Raw genomic sequence first — 19711 nt, 5'->3', positions numbered from 1 at the left:
TCATAAATACTTATCAATTGATTTCATCATCAAAATCATAGATTCAACACTCCCTCCTCTCTATTAGATTTCGACGATACAAACTTCTTATCGAGTTGGTAGTTACACCTCCACTATCACCCTTGGATCTCAACACCATCAATTCTTCCTTTGTTCAAACAGAGCAAAGAGGACGGATGTGGGGTAGAGACGAGGCAAGTAAGCAAAAACGTTATATAGAAATAAAAATAAGTAAAAATTTAAGATTTTTTAGGAAATAAAAAAAATACAAAGTTACTACATGGGCACCGGTGTTTTATCGGAACCGCGTCATCGTGGTCAAAATAAGTCGGAGGCAAACTCGACGGCGGACGCGTCTCAAGCCGAGTCGAGATCGGCTCAGCTCGCCCGTTGACCGGGACCCGGCGCGCTTTCCACAAAAGCCACCGACGTCCACGGCCGACTTCCACCGACCCCATCGCCACGTCCGCCAAATCTGATCCACCTCCCCTTTGCCCAACGTGGGCGACACGACATTCCCACCCAACGGCTAGTTCTCCGCTTGCCAGGATTTCGCCACGTGCAGACAGGGACACGCGTACGCTGGTGGTGCAGCTGGGCTCTGGGTACGAAGGCGGGAAACCTAAACTTGTATTTCTTTTTCTTTCTCTCTCTATTATATATTTTTTTTTTGTCGGATATTTTTAGTCGTCGTATAACTTTGACGGCAGTTTCCAAGAAAACTCCAGGTTTTTTAAATTAGATAAAACGAGTAGTTTTCGCATTTATATAGGCGGCATAGTTTCCTTCGACGCGGTGGCGGACAGGTGCTGCGTCAGTTCCATTCCATCTCCACTTCGTTCATCTCCAAGTGGTAGACAGCCGGGCTATTGAAGCTCGTACCGTCGCAATTTAGGGCTATCATCAGGTATCTCATTAAAGATTTTGTTAGGATGTTTTAGGTCTCTTGTTTTGTTCCCCGAAGATTTTTCTGTAGTTGAGCATTAGTTTGTGTGGTTGATTAGAAGCTTAGCAAGAAGGGTCCTTTGTGCTTGTTGAGTCTTCCTTTTCTCCCTCCCATTCAGCATCTCGGGTTTTGTTTTTGTCAAGCATTAGAGAAATCTTTTATCCGCAGTTTTAGCCGAATACAGTGTCAAAATGTGTTATTTTGTTCTTAAGCTTTTGGTGATGTTGTCGTCTTTTCAATAAAGTTCATTGAAAGTCTTCCATTGTTTGGGCGATTCATTTTGCCAAAATTAGGTCTTGGGGCGATTTAGGATTGAATGTTCTTCCAGTTTCCCTAAGATTCTTTCCACTTCTAAACAGAGTGGATCATTCAAGTATGGCAGTAGGAAAGATTCAGCACGAGGAATCGATTGCAGCTGGCTTAAAATTTGTTCGTAGCACAAGCATAATGGGGAGGAAACGCGTTGTGTTATCCAGAACTGTTGATTCTGCCAATTGTTGGCACTCTCCTAAGAGGCTGAGCAGAATGTCGAGCATGGAGAGACTGAATCGCTTAGAGGCCCTGCCTCAAGATATCTTGGTACTCCTCCCACTTCTTCTTTATCACCAAACAAGTTCTGATCTTTAGTTTCCAAAAATCTAACATCATGATCTGATTCTGTAGGTAAAAATACTGTGCAAGGTGGACCACAGCGACTTGAAGCAGCTTGTGTTGGTGTCTAAGACGGTCAACGGAGCGGTAATCCTCCTCATTGAAATCGCAGTTTGATTGTGGTGCCTCTCTAATTTCTCGAGGTTCTCACTTGCGTTTTGCCAATCTTCTTCAGACGTTGATCGCCAAGAGGTTGCATTTTGCTTTTAGCACGCCGTCCTCGAAGCCCGTGTTCAGGAGACATGAGATCAGTGACGAGGCTCCAAACGCACCGATGCAACAGAGGGTTGCAAAATCGCGGCTGGATGGTGGAAAGGTCTCGAGTGTTGCCATCGCCCTTTTCCGTTCGCTCGAGGACGAGTGGCCGCAGAGTCAACTTGATTCAGAGATGTAGATATGTGCAGTAGGCTTGTACGTAAACAACACATTATATTCTTTTGTTCTCCACTTCTATATAGTTTGTTTTGCACTGTGTTCTTGTAAGGCACACTTCAAGTCATCTTCAATCCATTCATTGAAGAGGATTGGATTTCTCCAATGTAAGTAGCTGCTACTTGTAGGAATTTTCTAAGGTGAATTCTTCATTGTCATGTAAAATTCTTATAAGTGAGTGACTACTTGTATCCTCAGCTTCCTCACAAAACCATAGGTTAATTTTCATAAATATATCGAATCCTTTCTTGATCTAAATGACACAAAAAAAAGCAAGCTTTACCTTCTGGATTGATCAAAACTGTGACGCTAAATGTTTACTGCTGCAGGCAATCTGTTCAGAAAAACCAGAGATCCATACTGAATCCAACGAGCCAGTTCTGATCTTTAATGTTTCCAGTGCCATGAGAAAGGCACCTACCATCTAGTCGTATCACAGAAAGCTCTCAATCATGCATGGGAAAGCCGTATGTATGTACCTTCTGATTTGTTCGATCAAAGGCTTTTGGGGTCCCCTTCATTCATGAATTGCATGTGGATGATGAGGACTTTATGATCGACCGCACATCGCATGCTTGTCCCACTACTAAGCTTAACAAAATATTAGCTTTGTGTAAGGAGACTACTGCCTGAAGATGCTGCGAGACCATTGTTTTGCTAGCAGCAGAGCATGGCATAGCACAAAGCTAAGATATTCGAGAGGGTTTTGCTGCAGCATTTGGCGTGTGCAGAGAGGTTCTTTGATACGCCAAAAATCATTTGTGAGGTCTTCATCAGTTCCTGCTGTTCCAGAACTCAGCAAGCGTAAACTTTTGATGGCAGAAAGGGCGTATCTTGCAAATGGCTCAAGCACCAAATGATCCTCTTCCGACATACCATGAGGCAATGCTCTTTCCCCCTTGCATCCTTCTAGGTGGATTCTCCCTTTCAGTGACCTTAAAGTGATGTCAACAAAGTGGGTAGAGGACTTGGGGGCGTCCCTCACCTCCGGATGTTGTTGGAAAAGTGGATTGAAAGGTGTTCCAAAAGCTGTGAAGATCGAGTTGGCAAAGGAAGGTAAACAAGCAACGCACTTCACTCAATCATTCACTATTTTGTTGCTATCCAAATGAACAGAGAAGGCCATTATTATGTGTTATGTTTGGTCATCTATGTTAATTTGCATGTGGCATCTTTCTTCAACATCTGACTTAAAATCCGATCGAAGAAAGCAATGTAAATACTTGGATAGATACCGCTAGCCTGAGAAGGAGATCGCTCTGACTCTTCCTCTAATGCCTCGCTCACCTTCCACTCCACATCCTGTATTATCTGTGTCAGAGTTGATACCGAATGCCAAAACAAAAGCCAACACATTCCAACCAGTTGTAGAGGACTGGAGCCAAGAAAACACAGCAAGTAGTCTCAACATGAGAGACAAAGGGATGTTATGCTCACACACCTTAGTATCTCTCTCTCTCCCTCTTCCCCTGTTTTATTCTTTCTCACGTTTTGTTCCCCTTTTAAAGGTTCATTCTCCCTATCAACTTCCCTCTTCTCAGCAGGCTTTTTCTCAGCCTGAACTTTTGGATCAGAGAGCAGTCTTTTCTTTGCCCAATGGAGGTAGCAAAAGCGGAGGAATCCACTGCTCCTGTAGCAGAGTTCTCGATACAAGCGCTGAGACTCCTCTCGAGATCCCTCCTCTTCCTTTCCACCCACTCCACCCACCCTCTCTTCGGCATCCTCGCTGCCGCCTCCCTCCTCGTCATCCTATACCTCCCCCGCTCGCTCCTCTCCCTCGTCCTGTCCCCCGTTCCCATCTCCACATTCTTCCTCCTCGCTGCCCTCCTCCGCCACGGCTCCCCGCAGCTCAAGTGCCCCGCTGCTGTTGCCACCGTCGTTGACGGGGAGGAGGAGCTTACCTCACTCTGCCCGGAAACCAAGGCGGAATCCTCCTGTTACCATCAAGAAGTTATCTTTAGCAATGATTTCATCAGCTGCGGACGGAGGAGCAGGCCGCTCGAGATCATATACGAAGAGTACGAGGGGGAGGAGGAGGAGGAGCGCGGCGGCGGAGGATCGCACCAGTACCGGGGCTGGCTGCAAAATGCCGACTTGGAAAGCGTGAGACTCGGGTCTCTCGGGTTCACGTACGCGGAGGACTACCGGATGTGGCCGCAAAATGCCGACTTAGGAAGCAGGAGAGCGGGGCCGATCAGGTTCGCGTACGGTACCGATTCCGACACCGAGAGCAACGGTGGCTCGCAGGCTGCGTCGGAGGCGGAGGAGTCGAGCTCGCCGGAGGAACACCGGCTCATGTGGGAGGACGACGAGGACGGGGACGACATGATCGAGATCGAGCTCGAGCTCGAGGAGGAGAACATGATCGAGATCGATATCTCCGGCGGCCGGTGATCGAGAAGTCTCTGCCGTCGCCATCGCCGGCGGCCGGTCAGAGATTCTTGGTCGGGGGCTAAGGGGAGATCTTTGCTCGTTAATGAAAGGACCAATGGGTCGTTGGATTTCCACGTATATGTACACGACATATATGGACGAGGAAAGAGAGTGCAAAATCAAGTACAATTCCTCCATAAGTTCACTTCTCCGTCATCCAACGAGTGGCAGCCATAGGCGTACATGAGGAAGCCCGACAAGCTCGTGCAATTATATGGCCGCCACACAGAAGAAACCAACGAAACTTATCGTCTTCTTTACGTGTAAGCTAAGTTTGATCCATATATCACCCGAAAGCATCGAAGTCGAGGACAAGGTAAGTGAGAATCTACTTCAGAGTTAAGCGAGGTGTCTTTTCGAGTCTATCTCAGATCGAATCGATATCTTCGTCAACGCCATACTACCGACCTTTAGGATCAGGTCTCACGTAACCTAACGTGTCGGTCAAATCAAAGCGAGGTGTCGGTAAGGTGGATGCGGTATGTCCGCCGGGTGGAATTGAAGCGGCGATGACGTGAAAGTGTCGTGATGACGATTGCCTTCGTGACACGACTAGCTTATCATATCGCCAAACCCATCGTCAATCACCAGCTTCAACATGCATTGAATGGTCGATGGCTGTTCCACCGTTGTTGTCACTCTTAAAACAAAATATATTTGCACAATGATTTGTGCAGGTTCAAACCCTCCAACTAGGTTGATTATAGTCGTGTTTGAAATGGAAATAGGATAGATTTCAAGAATATATATATATATATATATATATATATATATTAGTAAAGATTAAAAGATTAGAATAGCTCGACGTTACTAAGAATGAAAAGAATCAGATTAGATGTATTTAATTTAATATACTTTAATAAGATTAAGCTTTTTGGAATGTCGATTGACTACTTACCATTATATGCAACAAACAATTGTATCATTATAATAAGTATTAAATAAGTTGTATGTGTCTTATAAGGTATACATCACATATCAGTAGTTTATCGTACATTACAAATATATGATTGTAGATCAGTTTTTGGAAGAGCCGACGTGCCGACGACGTGGCTCCACCGTGTCGACCACGTGGAGCTGAAATTGGCAGAAACATCTGTACACGAGGTTTTATTGCATTTGCCAGTGCATCTGAGATTTTTTTGAGTGTGTATAAAAGTTACGTTCTCAAGCTCAACACACAGAATTCTTACGTAGTAATCATAATAGTTAAATAATGGCAGCATGACGAGCAATTGTGGAAAAAATTAGTCTTATTGCTGCAGCAAGTGCCAAGTGTACGTGGCTTATTATTGACTAGGCCCGGACTCTTTATGTTGACCGGACTACCGGATACCGAATTTTGATTGGGATAAATATTTTTCATATCATTTTGTTTCATTTAAAGTATACTTCTATAGCTCTCTCAAAGTGATTCTGAAGTGCAACCATATGTTGGTTTGATAAGTTGGTCATCGACACCTCTATCAAGAAGTCGCTAATGACCCATTTGAGGGATCAACGAGTTTTGCCAAGTAGCTCGCTAAACAACTTCTAATGTTTGTCTAGAGGGAAGCACATCGAGTGACCTTCAATACTTATTATGAGAAAATCATATATGATAACCTTTTATGCTAAGCTAGAGAGGGCACATCGAGTGATTTTCGATGTTTAACACGAGAAGGACACATCAAACAATCTTTGATATGTAGCCCAAGGAGTGGTGAGAAGGGCGCATCGAGTAACTTTCGATATTTAGTCTAAGAAGGATTGATCAAACAATCTTTGATGCTTAGCCTAAGAATGCATTGATCGACTTTCATGCTTAGCCCAATAAAGACGTATAGGGCAATCTTTGATGTTTTGCCCAATACGGGTGCATCATGTGACTTTTGATGCTTGACCTAAGGAGAATGCATTAGGTGACTTTTGGTGCTTAGCCTGAGAGAGGCACATCGAGGTGACCTTTGATGCTTAGGCCGTGACAGGTATATTGGGGTGACCTTCGTTGCTTATCCCAAGAGAGACATTAAGCAACTTTCAATGCTTAGCTCAAGAAATACATATCAAATAACATTCAATACTCAGCCCGAGAAAGAACACATCAAACATTTTTCAATGCTTAGCTTGAGAAGGGTGAGAATATCTTTGATACTTAGCTAGAGAATGACATATTAGGTAATCTTTAATGGTTTGTCTGATAATGACACATTGGATGACTTTTGATGTTTATCCCAAGGAAGGTGCATCAGATAATTTTTTTATACTTGGCTCAAGAATAATGCATTGTGCATATATTTGATGCTAGCACTAGCGATAAACGTTTGTGCTAGTTAATGCCTCAATGAGTGGGAAAAATTGACAGGTCACTTGAAAGATTGATAAGTGACGAGACGTTACTTGTGTGAGAAAATTAGGTAAGAAGCCATCGATGAGACACTTGAAAGTTAAAGTGATGCTTTAAGGCTATAAGAAGCCTCTTCATAGTAATGGGGCACACTCTACGATCTGAGACCTCGCTAGAAGCCTTTTTAGCTTTCAATCCTCACATCTTATTCCTCAACTCTGAAGTATCATCCCTCATTCTTTTATATCAGGTTGGGAAGATATCTTCTTCTGTATTGTTCAAGTCTTATTCTCTCAGCCAATCTGTTGTCATAGATAAATTTATACAAAGAGTGTTCAATATAATATTTATATATGTATATATCTTTCGATTTTTTTATGCTTTGTATATCATATAGAGGGCTTGCATTAAGTTTGACAATCTCATTTTAGTTGATTTTTATAATTGTCTTAGATTTGTAAACATAAGTTATGTGCAGTTGCCATGTATAGGTAAAACTATCCAAAAATAGGTCATCCAAGCAATTATTTTAGAGATTTTCTAGCTCTATAGAGTGATGCAAGTGTGAACCAATACAACACCTTAGAGCTACCCAAGTGACACATAACTGAATAAGCCTTTAGGATAGTGTTTAGGGTTAGTTCGTTGTTTTGTTTCACAATAAAGTCATGTGAGCATTTGTAAAGACTTTTGGCTATAGTGGACTATCTTAGATTCTTTATTATGTGATCAATTAGAGCTTACGAAGTCTATATTTATAATTTATATTATTCATTAAGTGTTTGCTGAAATATCTATTTGTGAGATCTTGAGTTAAATGTTTATTCTAACTCATCCTTTCTTTTGTAGGTCCTTGAGGGACTATAAGAGATTTTGGGGAGACTGACATTTTACGAATGGACATACAAAGGTATCGCATAACTTAAGTAAAACCAATAAAGTCTATGGTAGTATAATCTAAAGAGTTGAAGTCCTATCCTTGGATATCCTAAGACAACAAGAGAGTGTGTATTCATCTCTTTCCTTAGGGGAGACAATAAGTATGGACCCAAAGCTCACTAGCAACCTTTACATCATGATGAGTGCCTATGTGTAAGACTCCACTCTAATTCTCAAGTATTTAGAGTACTAGCACTTTAGGTACTCCATCTCAATCGAGTACCAACTATAGGTGCTTTGATCTGAGTTATGTCTATTAGGAATAAGTCAACACTAAGAGAGGAGAGTGAATTAGTATAGTGGTAAAAACATCAGTTTGAAAAATCTTTGTATGATTAAAATCGATCGAAAATATATTTAACTTAAAAACACTTACGTAAGCGTGTAATGAGGAAGTAGAGTAGTGGGAGTAAAGAAGGGTAGTTTGCAGTAATTGTAAATTGCAAAAAGTAAATGCAAATCGAGTTATAGTGGTTCAATCGTCATGATCTACATCTACTCCACTAATTCCTCTTCCGTCAAGGCCATCGGCATCCACTAACGATCTTCCTTTAATAAGCGAAGATCAACCTCCTTCTTACAACTCTATTCTCCTTTTGCAGACTTTAGGAGAGAACCTTTACACCCTCATTTACTCATCTCTCAAACTATAGTAACATTTAGATCTTTGAGAGGAGTTCACACAAGATTACAACACCATTTTCTTTCTTTTTCACTCTCATTTTTTGTGTATATTAACTTGGGATGAGAGGGGTATTTATAGGCTTCAAATTGATTCAAACTTGGAACTTAAAAATGTCTTATCCCGGGTTTTCCGGGTACGGGTGGTACCACCACCTATAGCACTGACACTAGGTGGTACCATCGCTTGACAGTCTCTTGGAGACTATGTCTGGGCGGTACCATCGCCTAGACTAGCGGTACTACCACCTGATATAGTCTCGGAGACTATGCCACGACGGTGCCACCTATTGGGTCATTATTTAGGCCTTTCATTGGCCTAACATAGTCCACCCAACTGGCTCCTAATTAGGTTAGCCTAATTCTAATATCAATTATATGCTAACTACGAAATTTAAAACATTTACTAAGCTAAACAAGTCATAAGTCTAGGTTTCTTTCGGTGAGCTTCTGACAATCTTCCGACGAACTTCTGACGATCTCTTAATAATGTTCCAATAGACTCCCGGCAAGTACCTGGACTTCACGACGATCTTCTTGGCGATTTCCGATGAGCTTTTTTGGTAAGCTTGTGGACTTCTCGGTCAATTCAGGCAGAACTTCTAACGAACGTCCGGACTTCCGACGAACTCTCGAACTCCCAACGAAATCGTGCCCTTGACTCTAAGACTTCATTTTGCTTTATGCCTTGCTATCCTAGTTAATCCTGCATAGTTAAAACCTACTTCGATCTAGACAATTATTACTAAGCTAATCAAATATTATCCGGCATGTTATTGGTTCATCGACGCTTCATCCGATTCTTCGACGCATCATCCTCTCTTGCGGCTTATTGCCCAATCGGCCAATTGACCTTCGCAACTCTGATTTTCTTGGTACAATATGTGCTCTTCTTGGCCCGATGCCCGAACTCATAGCCCAAAGTCTTCTATCGATACGTCGACCAATCTTTCAGCTCGACGTCCAATCTTCTGACATGTTTTTCTCCGGCCCAATATGATTCTTCCCGCTTTAATTATCTCTCCCTGATCGAAGCATCCTGCATCACTCAAAACACAGATCAAATAATAAACACTATCAATTAATTTCATCATCAAAATTTAAGATTCAACAATGCTCATATCTGTAGCTATCTTTATCCGTACATCAATACATTGTAGGCCAGGCTTACCTTTTTCTTCCATCAATTGAATGGAGGATGCCTACAATGGTATATGATATCGTCTTCTCAAAATGGTGCATACTTATGGTACATCAATACATTATAGGCCAGGTTTAGATTTTTCTTACATCCATTGAATATAGCATGCCTTCAATGGTATATGATATCGTCTTCTCAAAATGGTACTTGTGGTGCTCAATGAATGTTGCTACACCAACATTACCTATATCATGAACCTGTTTCACTCCTAATTTTAGGAAAATGGCGATAATAGTTGAATAACCCGGCTTAATTCGGATTCCAGAGGATCTCTGTATGGCCTGCCTGGGAGCCCCGAACTTCTTATGATAACTGGGTTGGCACATTTCCCCTATGAATGGTATATTTCAATTCAAATATCTATTGTATATTTCAATCTAGATGTCTAAAAAAACAAAAAAAACATACAAATAACGCAAACATTTAAGCAATTAGTTTTTTGGAATTATTACTTCCGTCAACGATCCATCAATTTTTTTTAAGTTTCTCGTCCCCGTCGACTTCCAAGTCAAGCCGATCCCACTTTGGCAGCACAAGCGGCAGAAGCTGAAGCAAGTGAACAGAATAGGATAGAACAGAATAGGCAACGTTTTGTCACCGGGAATTGATGGATCCTAACGCGGTTTGACCAAAGTGGAGGGATATGGCCGGTGCATTGGGAATGCTTTCGTCGTCTCCGCGGTAAGGATAAGGACTTGGTTGCTTGCCATCTGAACTATAGCACGAAATGAACTATCAAGCGGAGGGGCAGACTCCGTCTTTCAAAGCTCAGCCACGGATCTCATAAAACAAGCAACAATGCTTAGTGGATTCACACCATTGAATCGGAAATCAAAGTCAACCCAACTCTCGAGTACAAACATAGGAGAGTTGTTTTGGCTGGGTATCAGACCAGGAAATCTGTGTCCTCTTCAGCTTCTCTCTGATTCACACAGAAACGGAGGGACGCTTCTTCAACACTCAACCTACTTGCACTGTTTAATTCTCATGTGCATAAACAATCGCTTGATCTCCATCTCTACCATACGCAGAGACTCGTCATTCACAGAGAAAGACCAGTAGATGTCATCGTCTACTGTTGATTCTGTGTATCCGCCAATGTCCGCATCAGAGTTGCATTTTTGGTAGAATGGCCGCGTAAGATACATAAATATACGTCATCTTCTTGACGTCTTTTTCCTTGTTTAGAATTCCCCAAGAATCAGAATGGGGAGGAAGAATCAACGACGGCTAATCGAATTGATTCGCCACGTTAAGATTCGTAAGGTGGTGTCAAATCACCCATTCCTTTGGGAAAACCCACGCAAGGAAAGCCGAAACCACATAATGACCTCGTCATCGTCCATATCCTCTTTGTCTTAGCCGTTGGCGGTCGCGTGGTCATCATGTGCCGTTGCAAGTCTCCTGCAAGCTTATTTGATTGATTACTTCACGCTCAATCTCCGCTGACAATAAACTATCATCAATGTCCCAAGGCTCCCTCTCATCCTAATCTTCCATGAATATAGTATAATCAAAGATCCGTTGTTTGATTACATAAATCATAAATTTTGAGGCGATTTAGTCAACCCCAGTTTCTCTAATAAAACGTTCCTAGGAATCCTTTACCGAAGATTGAGATTTAGAGTCCAACGTCTCACAAGGAAACCTTTGATTAGATCATAAGAAATCGTGGGAGTGGAGGATCCATCGGATCCAATTCCTAGTCCTTTACGTTGATTGGTGTATCTAATTCTGAAGTCTCCAGCCTGCAACCGACGGTCAAGATCCGACGGTCTGTGTCGGTACGCGGATCGCCGCAACTCCATACGCTTTGCACCCGATAAGGTAGGCTAAATCCCGCACCAATTACAGTCGTCACGGATTCTCTCTTCCTCCCATTATATATATGGGCACCCTTCCCACCCTCTTACCTCTCATCCTCATCTCTTCTCGTCTTCCTCTTCTCTCTCTCTCTCTCTCTCTCTGCGATCCTAGTGTGGGTATAGTTTTCGGAGGTCCGGCGGAAACAATGGCGGGGGGTGCGATCGTCAACACCAGGGGTGGAAAAGACTACCCGGGGAAGCTCACTCTCTTCGTCTTCCTCACCTGCGTTGTCGCTGCCACCGGCGGTCTCATCTTCGGCTACGATATCGGCATCTCCGGTGCGACTTTGGATCTTGCAACTAGTTGTTTCGATCTTACTGCTTTTGTGTCCTTTTTATCTCGTTTGGATCTGACGGGGGAGGGGGGATTTGGATTGGTGGAGTGTAGGTGGGGTGACGTCGATGGACTCGTTCCTGGAAAAGTTCTTCCCGGAGGTGTACAGGAAGGAGAAGTCGGACAAGAGCACCAACCAGTACTGCAAGTTCGACAGCCAGCTGCTGACCACCTTCACGTCATCGCTGTATCTGGCGGCGTTGATCGCCTCCTTCTTCGCGTCGACGGTCACGAGGACGTTCGGCCGTAAGTGGTCCATGTTCGGCGGAGGGCTCGTCTTCCTTATTGGCGCCGCACTCAACGGCGCTGCTAAGAACGTCCTCATGCTCATCCTCGGCCGCATCCTCCTCGGCGTCGGCGTCGGCTTCGCCAACCAGGTAAGCCGTGGGGGTAATTTTCGATACCAAATTTTAGTTTTTTGGTGAGATAATTTTGATGCGATCTTATTATAGTGATTATATTCTTTATGGGTCTTCGAAAATTTCAACAAGTGGCACGATGCCAACTTGTGTACTTGCAGTCCACCGACCCTTTACTTGTCAAAGTTGACTAAATCTTGGAGCTTTGTTAGAATATTAAAGCAGAGAAAGTATTTTGGAAGCGAGCTTTCAATGACAAATATGAGTTTAATATATTTTAAGTCAGACATCAATTTAATCTAAAAATTTATATTGTTAGATTATTTAATCTTATATTTTAATCTCTCTTCATATATAAATATTTTATCTTCGCAGTCCGTTCCCGTGTACCTGTCGGAGATGGCGCCTGCTCGACTCCGCGGCATGCTCAACATCGGGTTCCAGCTCATGATCACCATCGGCATCCTCGCCGCCAACCTCATCAACTACGGCACGTCTAAGATCGAGGGCGGGTGGGGGTGGCGCGTCAGCCTCGCGCTTGCCGCCGTCCCCGCTGGCATCATCAGCCTCGGCGCCCTCTTTCTGCCCGACACCCCCAACTCCCTCATCGAGCGCGGCCACCCCGAGGAGGCCAAGCACATGCTTCGCCGCATCCGCGGCACCGACGACATCGATGAGGAGTACGACGACTTGGTCGCTGCCAGCCAAGAGTCGAACCGGGTGAAGCACCCGTGGGCCAACATCGTGAAGAGGAAGTACCGTCCTCAGCTCACCATGACCATCCTCATCCCCTTCTTCCAGCAGCTCACCGGCATCAACGTGATCATGTTTTACGCCCCCGTGCTGTTTAAGACTATCGGTTTCGGTGACGATGCTTCTCTCATGTCTGCCGTGATCACTGGCCTCGTGAACGTGTTCGCCACCTTCGTCTCCATCTTCACCGCCGACAAGCTCGGCCGCAGGAAATTGTTCTTGCAGGGAGGATGTCAGATGCTTGTTTGTCAGGTACGAATACATCTAGGACTTGATTCCTCTCCATGATCAGTCTTCAGAAGAGGGAGTTCTTCTTTCACTAATAATTCAGCTTTTCATGAGCTACGTTACTCATTTTGGGATGCAGATCATTGTTGGAACCTTAATTGCAATCAAATTCGGTACCAGCGGGGAGGGCCACTTTTCCAAGGCCTACGCTGCATTCGTGGTGCTGTTTATTTGCGTCTACGTCGCTGGATTTGCATGGTCTTGGGGTCCCCTCGGATGGCTGGTTCCCAGCGAGATATTTCCCCTGGAGATCAGATCGGCGGGGCAGAGCATCAACGTATCCGTCAACATGCTCTTCACCTTCGTCATCGCCCAAGCATTCCTGGCCATGCTCTGCCACATGAAGTTTGGTCTCTTCTATTTCTTTGGTGGATGGGTGCTCATCATGACCATCTTCATCGCCCTTTTCCTTCCCGAGACCAAGAACGTCCCCATTGAAGAGATGATCCTCGTCTGGAAGGCCCACTGGTTCTGGGGCAAGTTCATTGCAGATGATGACATCCATGTCGGCAATGTTGAGATGGGCATTGACAGATCCAAAATCTACGCATGACTCAGTGGACTGTGTTATTAAGCTATAGGTATAGGTTTTAGCAAACCCTTCATCAGTATTAGCTCTTATCCTTTCACCATCCTCTGAACTATGCTATCCTTTTTTCTTTCTTTTGGTTTCTTACCACTGCAATATACAGCGGCTAAAGATTCTTGTTAATCTACACCATATGAACCATGTTTGATTAGTGATGGACAAAGCTGTGTGCACGATTGTCTCCAACTTTTTCTTGCCTCTATGATGTGTTGCTTTATCCTCCATAATTCTCAACATGCGTTGTATGGCAGTTTTGGATGCATGTGAACAAAAAGCTTCTGCTCACACAAATTACCTGAGCCTAATATTTCTAAGCAGATAGATGCATGCACCTCACTCAAGAAAAAATATTCAGTTTGATAACAAGTAAACATGATGTCTTCTGCCAACTTTCGGCAGCTGATGCATGCAGATGATGTCAAAGGTGCATGAACAGGTGGTTCTGTTCTATCATGGTGCAAAACTGGTCCACGTAAACCTTTCTAGAGAAAGTTCATGAAAATGATATGTTGTTCACGGGAAGGCAGCTTGTATTCATTCCCTAAATACTAAGAACTTTGTTTATCCACAAAATAAGGCCCTTGTGAAGGCTGGCTAGCTGACTTTAAACGAATAGAGAACTTGGTGCTCCGTAAAATGAAAGCTCTTCCCGTGTCTCACATGTGAGAGGCCGAAAGCCGAGGGCATGGAAAAGTTTGTGGTGGAGACCTGTTTGTCTCGTGAATCGGATTAATGGTTCTCGAGGATATGGTTTAGATAAAATTGTGGATAGAATCTGGTGATGTGGAGCTGAGCTGTAAATCCTTTAATCCTTGGGTCGAAAAGTCAAACTTACCTTTCGGCAATGGATTTCCATTGACTGCGACCTTTACTTACTCCGTCAGTTCATATGTAGTGCGTGCCGACACGGATCGATTGGGCCGGCTACGGGTTCGATGGCACTTTCTCATGAAACCCAATGGACTCCAAGCCACGAGCTGAGGTCCAATTGTCTATATTTTCTTTTAGGTGTTGGCACGGTTGTCTCCCGCATCGCAGCGAAACGACGACTAAGCATGCGGGTCCCATAATTATACGTGCCAGGTCATCATCCACCACCGAGTCTCGCGGCCACCACCCGCGTCTGTTTCCCTCTCTTCCATTTCTTGTGCCACCAACGTTATGTATAGGTGTCTCCGTCATCTCGCCCTCTTCCTCTCGATTTCGTCGTCCTCCTCCTGTCTTCTTCCTCTCGTTCGTTATAATTGGAGATCTCCAAGGAGTGAAAGCCCCCTTTTTTACTCTCCGATCGGCCATGGCGCCGCGGCTGTTCGCGTGCTTCGGCCGTGGCCGCGGACGGGCGACCTCCTCGTCCGAATCACCGGAAGCGAACGCGACGGTGGACCAGAATGTGGAGGAGCAGCGGCGGATGGGCCCCGTGCTGGTGGAGCTGTTCTCGTCGCAGGGATGCGGAACCTCCGCAGAGGCCGAGGCGGTGGCCATGCAACTGGGCCGCGGGGAGCTCGTGGGCGACCTGCCGCCGGTGGCGGTGTTGGGGTTCCACGTGGAATACTGGGACTACCGGGGGTGGAAGGACCCCTTCGGCTCCAGCATCTGGACCGTGCGCCAGAAGGCCTACGTCGACGCGTTGCACCTCGACACCCTGTACACTCCGCAAGTGGTGGTCAACGGCCGCGCCCAGTGCGTCGGCACCGACCTCGACGCCATTTCGGCCGCCCTCCGATCCGTCCCCAGGTTCCCGTCACCCACCATGCAGGTTTGGCTTCCTCCTCTGTGACCAGAACTGATCATAATATTTCCTAACAACGAGTGGATCGAATCCAATATATATTAATTACCGACTCTTTCTAATTCTTAGTCCTCTCCACATGAATATTTCCTTGATAATGAGGAGGTTGCATGGGCATTGCAGGCGACGTTCCAAAAGCCAGCGCCCGACATACTGCAGGTGTCCTTCACAGGGGCGTTGCGGAGCAAGGTGGTCGGACGCGCCGACGTGATGGTAGCACTCTACGAGAGCGGCCTCGTCACCGAGTGCGACAAGGGCGAGAACAAGGGCCGCGTTCTCACCAATAACTACGTAGTCCGACGTCTCGAGAAGCTCGTCTCCGTCAAGGGCATCTCGCCAAATAAGAACCTCTCTGCTTCTCTCCAGTTCACCCTCTGGGATGGCTTCAACTCTGCAACATGCGGCCTCCTCCTCTTCGTTCAGAATGCCTCCCTTCATACTTTTGGCGTGCAACGGTTCCAAATCCCAGAAGACACCCTCTGATATATATATATATATATATATATCCGTTCCTTGTTGATCCATGCCTTGTCGATCCATGTAGTCATGTAGTAAGTGAAGACCATGACCATTCCTCGAATAAAAAGCTCGATGTTTGTGTTGTGTTAGGATGACATTGACTCCAGGTCAGCATGGCTCACAAGTTTGTCATAGAAAGATACGTGGTGCTTTCGAATGTTGGTTGGTGTGGAGCGAACCGGTGAGCACGATGCCGAGGTATTGCTTGTTGCCTAAGGTAGATTCTATGTCCTCAAGGTTCCGGAGCTTAATCGAGATGGACCTTCACTTCATCGAAGTTCCTGCACAGGAGATTGGTATCGGGGAGGTTTCCAACTCAACCCTTTCGATTTTGAGAGCTAACTTTTTATACATGGGCGATCAATGACGGGAGGCTAATAACTTCTCTCCTTAATCCGCGGTTCTTCAGGCGTTCATTTATATCGATGATTGACTGATATTTTACTTTGATGTATTGTTTATGAAAGACGATCACAGGCGCATCATTTATTTGGGTTATAGAGTCTGCAGGATAAGCAGACATCAGTTGCCTGTGTTAAGTGATCGGGAAAGAGGGAGATGGGTTCTACCGTCGAGATTAATGCTCCCGAAAAAGGGAAGATGAGTTCTGCCATTGAGAATTAATGCTCAAGAGAGAGATAGGTTCTATCATCATTGATTAATACTCTTGTGATCGGGCTTGTAAGCTCTCCATAATAGTCCAATATCGTAGTCCCTGATTTATTTTATTCGATAATGTTTACTATCAGCGTCTTATCGACAACATCCAGTAGATAAATATGCAAGATTATTTTTCTCTGACGAGAATAATCTTCTCGGTTCCTTTTTGATACTTGCATGAGTTGAATCAATAGAGACCACATATACTAAGCAGATCTCTCCAACCTTTCCCATTTGTCAACCTCATTACGGCAGATCTCCCGACATGGCCACCTCTTCGGATAAGGAGAGGATAAGGCCACAAACCGCACGGCCGTCAGATAGATCTCAACTCCACATCATCCATTCATCTGATATCCCAAGATAACCCCCACAAAGCCTATAACCCACCACATGGTCACAGGCTTCCAACACCTGACTCGACTCTCGCGCTATACTTCAGTTGGAGAAGTGAGGAGGAGGAGAGTGTTCGTGAGAAATGGCCTCCACAGCCGCCGCCACCTCCCCGTTCTTGGGCATCCGCCTGCGCGAGCACGGTGTCGTCGCGAGGGCGGTCGGCCGATTCCAGGCGCAGTTCGGGTTCGGCAAAAAGAAGTCCCTGCGCAAGAAGGTCAAGGCGCCGACGTCGGACAGGCCGCTGTGGTACCCGGGCGCCAAGGCACCGGAGTGGCTGGATGGCTCGCTCGTCGGCGACTACGGGTTCGACCCCTTCGGCCTCGGCAAGCCGGCCGAGTACCTTCAGTACGACTTGGATTCACTGGACCAGAACCTGGCGAAGAATCCGGCGGGGGATGTGATCGGGACTCGGACGGAGAGCGCCGACGTGAAGTCCACTCCCTTCCAGCCCTACTCTGAGGTGTTTGGGCTCCAGAGGTTCCGTGAGTGCGAGCTCATCCACGGTCGGTGGGCTATGCTCGCCATCCTCGGGGCGCTTTCCGTCGAGTGGCTCACCGGCGTTACATGGCAAGATGCTGGCAAGGTACGATGACGTCGCACACCATAGTTATGCGCGTACGTAAAAGAATGTTTATATTTACTGCCGAATTCTTTCTTACGTGAAAGCTTTACTTTCAGAAACAACAGTATTCATCTACCCAAGTCTTCCTACATTATTGTTTCTTTCTATTTTCCTCTGGAATAAAAACACTTTCAACGCTGTATGTAAAACACTGGTTGGATGTGTTACTGCAGGTAGAGTTGGTGGATGGGTCCTCATACCTCGGCCTCTCCCTCCCCTTCGACATCACCGCATTGATATGGATCGAGGTGCTCGTGATAGGGTACATCGAGTTCCAGAGGAACGCAGAGCTCGACCCGGAGAAGAGGCTGTACCCCGGCGGCAAGTACTTCGACCCTCTCGGCCTGGCGGACGACCCTGAGAAGAAGGCCTCCCTGCAGCTGGCGGAGATCAAGCACGCCCGCCTCGCGATGGTGGCCTTCCTAGGCTTCGCTGTCCAGGCCGCCGCCACCGGCAAGGGTCCCCTCAACAACTGGGCCACTCACCTGAGCGACCCACTTCACACCACCATCTTTGACACCTTCTCCTCCTCTTAATTGCAGCCACCTCTTCTTGTTGATCCTCGTCATGTAATTCCATCGAGTGAGGTTATCTTTGTATATTACTTATTTGACTTGGAATTCCTAATTAATTCTTGGTTTATGTGGTACTAATTCCCGGCATAGTTAAGAGCTGATTTAATCAAATTAATTTTTTATTCGATCGGATTCGATTAAAATAAGATAGATTCAAATTGGAATCATTTCGGATCTACCTAATTGAATTGATTTAAAATCGATTAATCTGATTCGATTAACTAGTTAATCAATTTATAATTTTAAATAATTTAAAATATATACTTTTTTTTAAAATCTGATTAATCTGATTCGATTAACAAGTTAATCAATTTATAATTTTAAATATAGTTTTCAAATGAACCGGTTCGATTTAATTAAATCGAACATAATCTTGCTTCAATTAGATCAACATAATATAATTTATGAAATCAGACTTATGTCATTTGTGAAATTGAACATTTAGATCGATTTGATTAGTCAGTTTTAATTGATTAAGAGTTCATGACAAATAACTCAATTGGATTGATATTTTTAAATTAAAATTAATTTAATTCAATCAGAACTGAATAATCGAACCAATTGATAAATAATTGGATTGACGAATAGAAACTTTTTGTAGCCTTTATAATTGAATAATTGATAAATCAATTGAGACCGAACCAATTCAATTTTAGTTTGGTTTTGTTTTTTTTGTTTTTTTTTGTTATATTTGAACACTCATGTTAACAAGAAATTTTATATTAAAGAATTATATAATCCAAGGTTTGCTAAATCAATATATACCACCCATATACGTACTAGTTCTATAGGATACTAGTATATCTCTCTACTAAGTGATATTGAGTAATAATGATCGAAATTTTACCGACTTGATCATACATTTAAATCTCAATTCATATTGTCCTATTTTAAATGATTAATTTGACCATTTGAGACTTATAAATTAGTTTCTAAACCCTTTCCCCCCTCTTTTTAACTCATTTCACTCGCTTTAATTTTTTTAATTCTCTCAAACTCTTTTTCACTCACATCTTTATCTGATTCTCAAATTTTCACTCTAAGTACACTGATATATATCAGTATACTATACTGTGAAATCAATTTCAAGAATGAGTTCAAAAAATATATTATATTAATATACATATACATAGGATTAAGAACTTCGATCCATCACTCATGGAGTCCTGTCATTCTTTGGGTGGTAGAACCAAGTATGTCCATTGATTAATTACTTAATTTATTTCAATATTCAAGTTTAAGTTATATAAAAAATAATATAATAATTTAAATATTTTTTTTGATAATTCAATATTAATGGAAGGATGATCCGAAACATACCACAAAACTACTTTTTAAAGTCTGAAAAAGATA

General features: G+C 44.1%; 4 protein-coding genes across 5 annotated transcripts; all 4 read left to right on the top strand.

The window, feature by feature from the left end:
- The first annotated feature begins 756 nt into the window (after window positions 1-756).
- On the top strand, window positions 757-2222 carry LOC135623826 (F-box protein SKIP27-like). 2 transcript variants are annotated; one of them, XM_065127208.1, is made up of 4 exons: window positions 757-907; window positions 1306-1525; window positions 1610-1684; window positions 1773-2222. In XM_065127208.1, the coding sequence occupies exons 2-4, from the start codon at window positions 1322-1324 to the stop codon at window positions 1989-1991; spliced, it is 498 nt and encodes a 165-aa protein (XP_064983280.1). In that variant the 5' UTR covers window positions 757-907; window positions 1306-1321; the 3' UTR covers window positions 1992-2222. The 2 variants fall into 2 exon arrangements, with proteins under 2 accessions (XP_064983280.1, XP_064983281.1); XM_065127209.1 differs by having other exon boundaries at window positions 805-907; window positions 1240-1525.
- A 9300-nt stretch (window positions 2223-11522) lies between these two features.
- LOC135622364 (sugar transport protein MST3-like) lies at window positions 11523-13960 on the top strand. Its single transcript, XM_065124144.1, has 4 exons — window positions 11523-11753; window positions 11863-12185; window positions 12543-13172; window positions 13288-13960. Exons 1-4 carry the CDS (start codon window positions 11621-11623, stop codon window positions 13759-13761), a joined length of 1560 nt encoding a protein of 519 aa, XP_064980216.1. The 5' UTR covers window positions 11523-11620; the 3' UTR covers window positions 13762-13960.
- Window positions 13961-14814: 854 nt separating this feature from the next.
- Window positions 14815-16174, top strand: LOC135622199 (uncharacterized). Its single transcript, XM_065123842.1, has 2 exons — window positions 14815-15553; window positions 15710-16174. The coding sequence occupies exons 1-2, from the start codon at window positions 15092-15094 to the stop codon at window positions 16067-16069; spliced, it is 822 nt and encodes a 273-aa protein (XP_064979914.1). The 5' UTR covers window positions 14815-15091; the 3' UTR covers window positions 16070-16174.
- Window positions 16175-17171: 997 nt separating this feature from the next.
- Window positions 17172-18436, top strand: LOC135622363 (chlorophyll a-b binding protein CP29.2, chloroplastic-like). The gene is made up of 2 exons (XM_065124143.1): window positions 17172-17744; window positions 17957-18436. Exons 1-2 carry the CDS (start codon window positions 17244-17246, stop codon window positions 18317-18319), a joined length of 864 nt encoding a protein of 287 aa, XP_064980215.1. The 5' UTR covers window positions 17172-17243; the 3' UTR covers window positions 18320-18436.
- Window positions 18437-19711: the final 1275 nt, after the last annotated feature.

The sequence above is a fragment of the Musa acuminata genome, chromosome BXJ2-9 (assembly GCF_036884655.1).
Source record: "Musa acuminata AAA Group cultivar baxijiao chromosome BXJ2-9, Cavendish_Baxijiao_AAA, whole genome shotgun sequence".
NCBI classification, from domain to species: domain Eukaryota; kingdom Viridiplantae; phylum Streptophyta; class Magnoliopsida; order Zingiberales; family Musaceae; genus Musa; species Musa acuminata.
This window is presented reverse-complemented; position numbering and strand designations above follow the sequence as displayed.

Coding starts and splice junctions, on each gene's coding strand:
- LOC135622364 (XM_065124144.1), top strand. CDS start 11,621: ATGGCGGGGGGTGCGATCGTCAACACCAGGGGTGGAAAAGACTACCCG. Junction 11,754..11,862: donor CTACGATATCGGCATCTCCG/GTGCGACTTTGG, acceptor GGTGGAGTGTAG/GTGGGGTGACGTCGATGGAC. Junction 13,173..13,287: donor GTCAGATGCTTGTTTGTCAG/GTACGAATACAT, acceptor TTTGGGATGCAG/ATCATTGTTGGAACCTTAAT.
- LOC135622199 (XM_065123842.1), top strand. CDS start 15,092: ATGGCGCCGCGGCTGTTCGCGTGCTTCGGCCGTGGCCGCGGACGGGCG. Junction 15,554..15,709: donor TCCCGTCACCCACCATGCAG/GTTTGGCTTCCT, acceptor TGGGCATTGCAG/GCGACGTTCCAAAAGCCAGC.
- LOC135622363 (XM_065124143.1), top strand. CDS start 17,244: ATGGCCTCCACAGCCGCCGCCACCTCCCCGTTCTTGGGCATCCGCCTG. Junction 17,745..17,956: donor CATGGCAAGATGCTGGCAAG/GTACGATGACGT, acceptor GTGTTACTGCAG/GTAGAGTTGGTGGATGGGTC.
- LOC135623826 (XM_065127208.1), top strand. CDS start 1,322: ATGGCAGTAGGAAAGATTCAGCACGAGGAATCGATTGCAGCTGGCTTA. Junction 1,526..1,609: donor CCCTGCCTCAAGATATCTTG/GTACTCCTCCCA, acceptor CTGATTCTGTAG/GTAAAAATACTGTGCAAGGT. Junction 1,685..1,772: donor CTAAGACGGTCAACGGAGCG/GTAATCCTCCTC, acceptor AATCTTCTTCAG/ACGTTGATCGCCAAGAGGTT.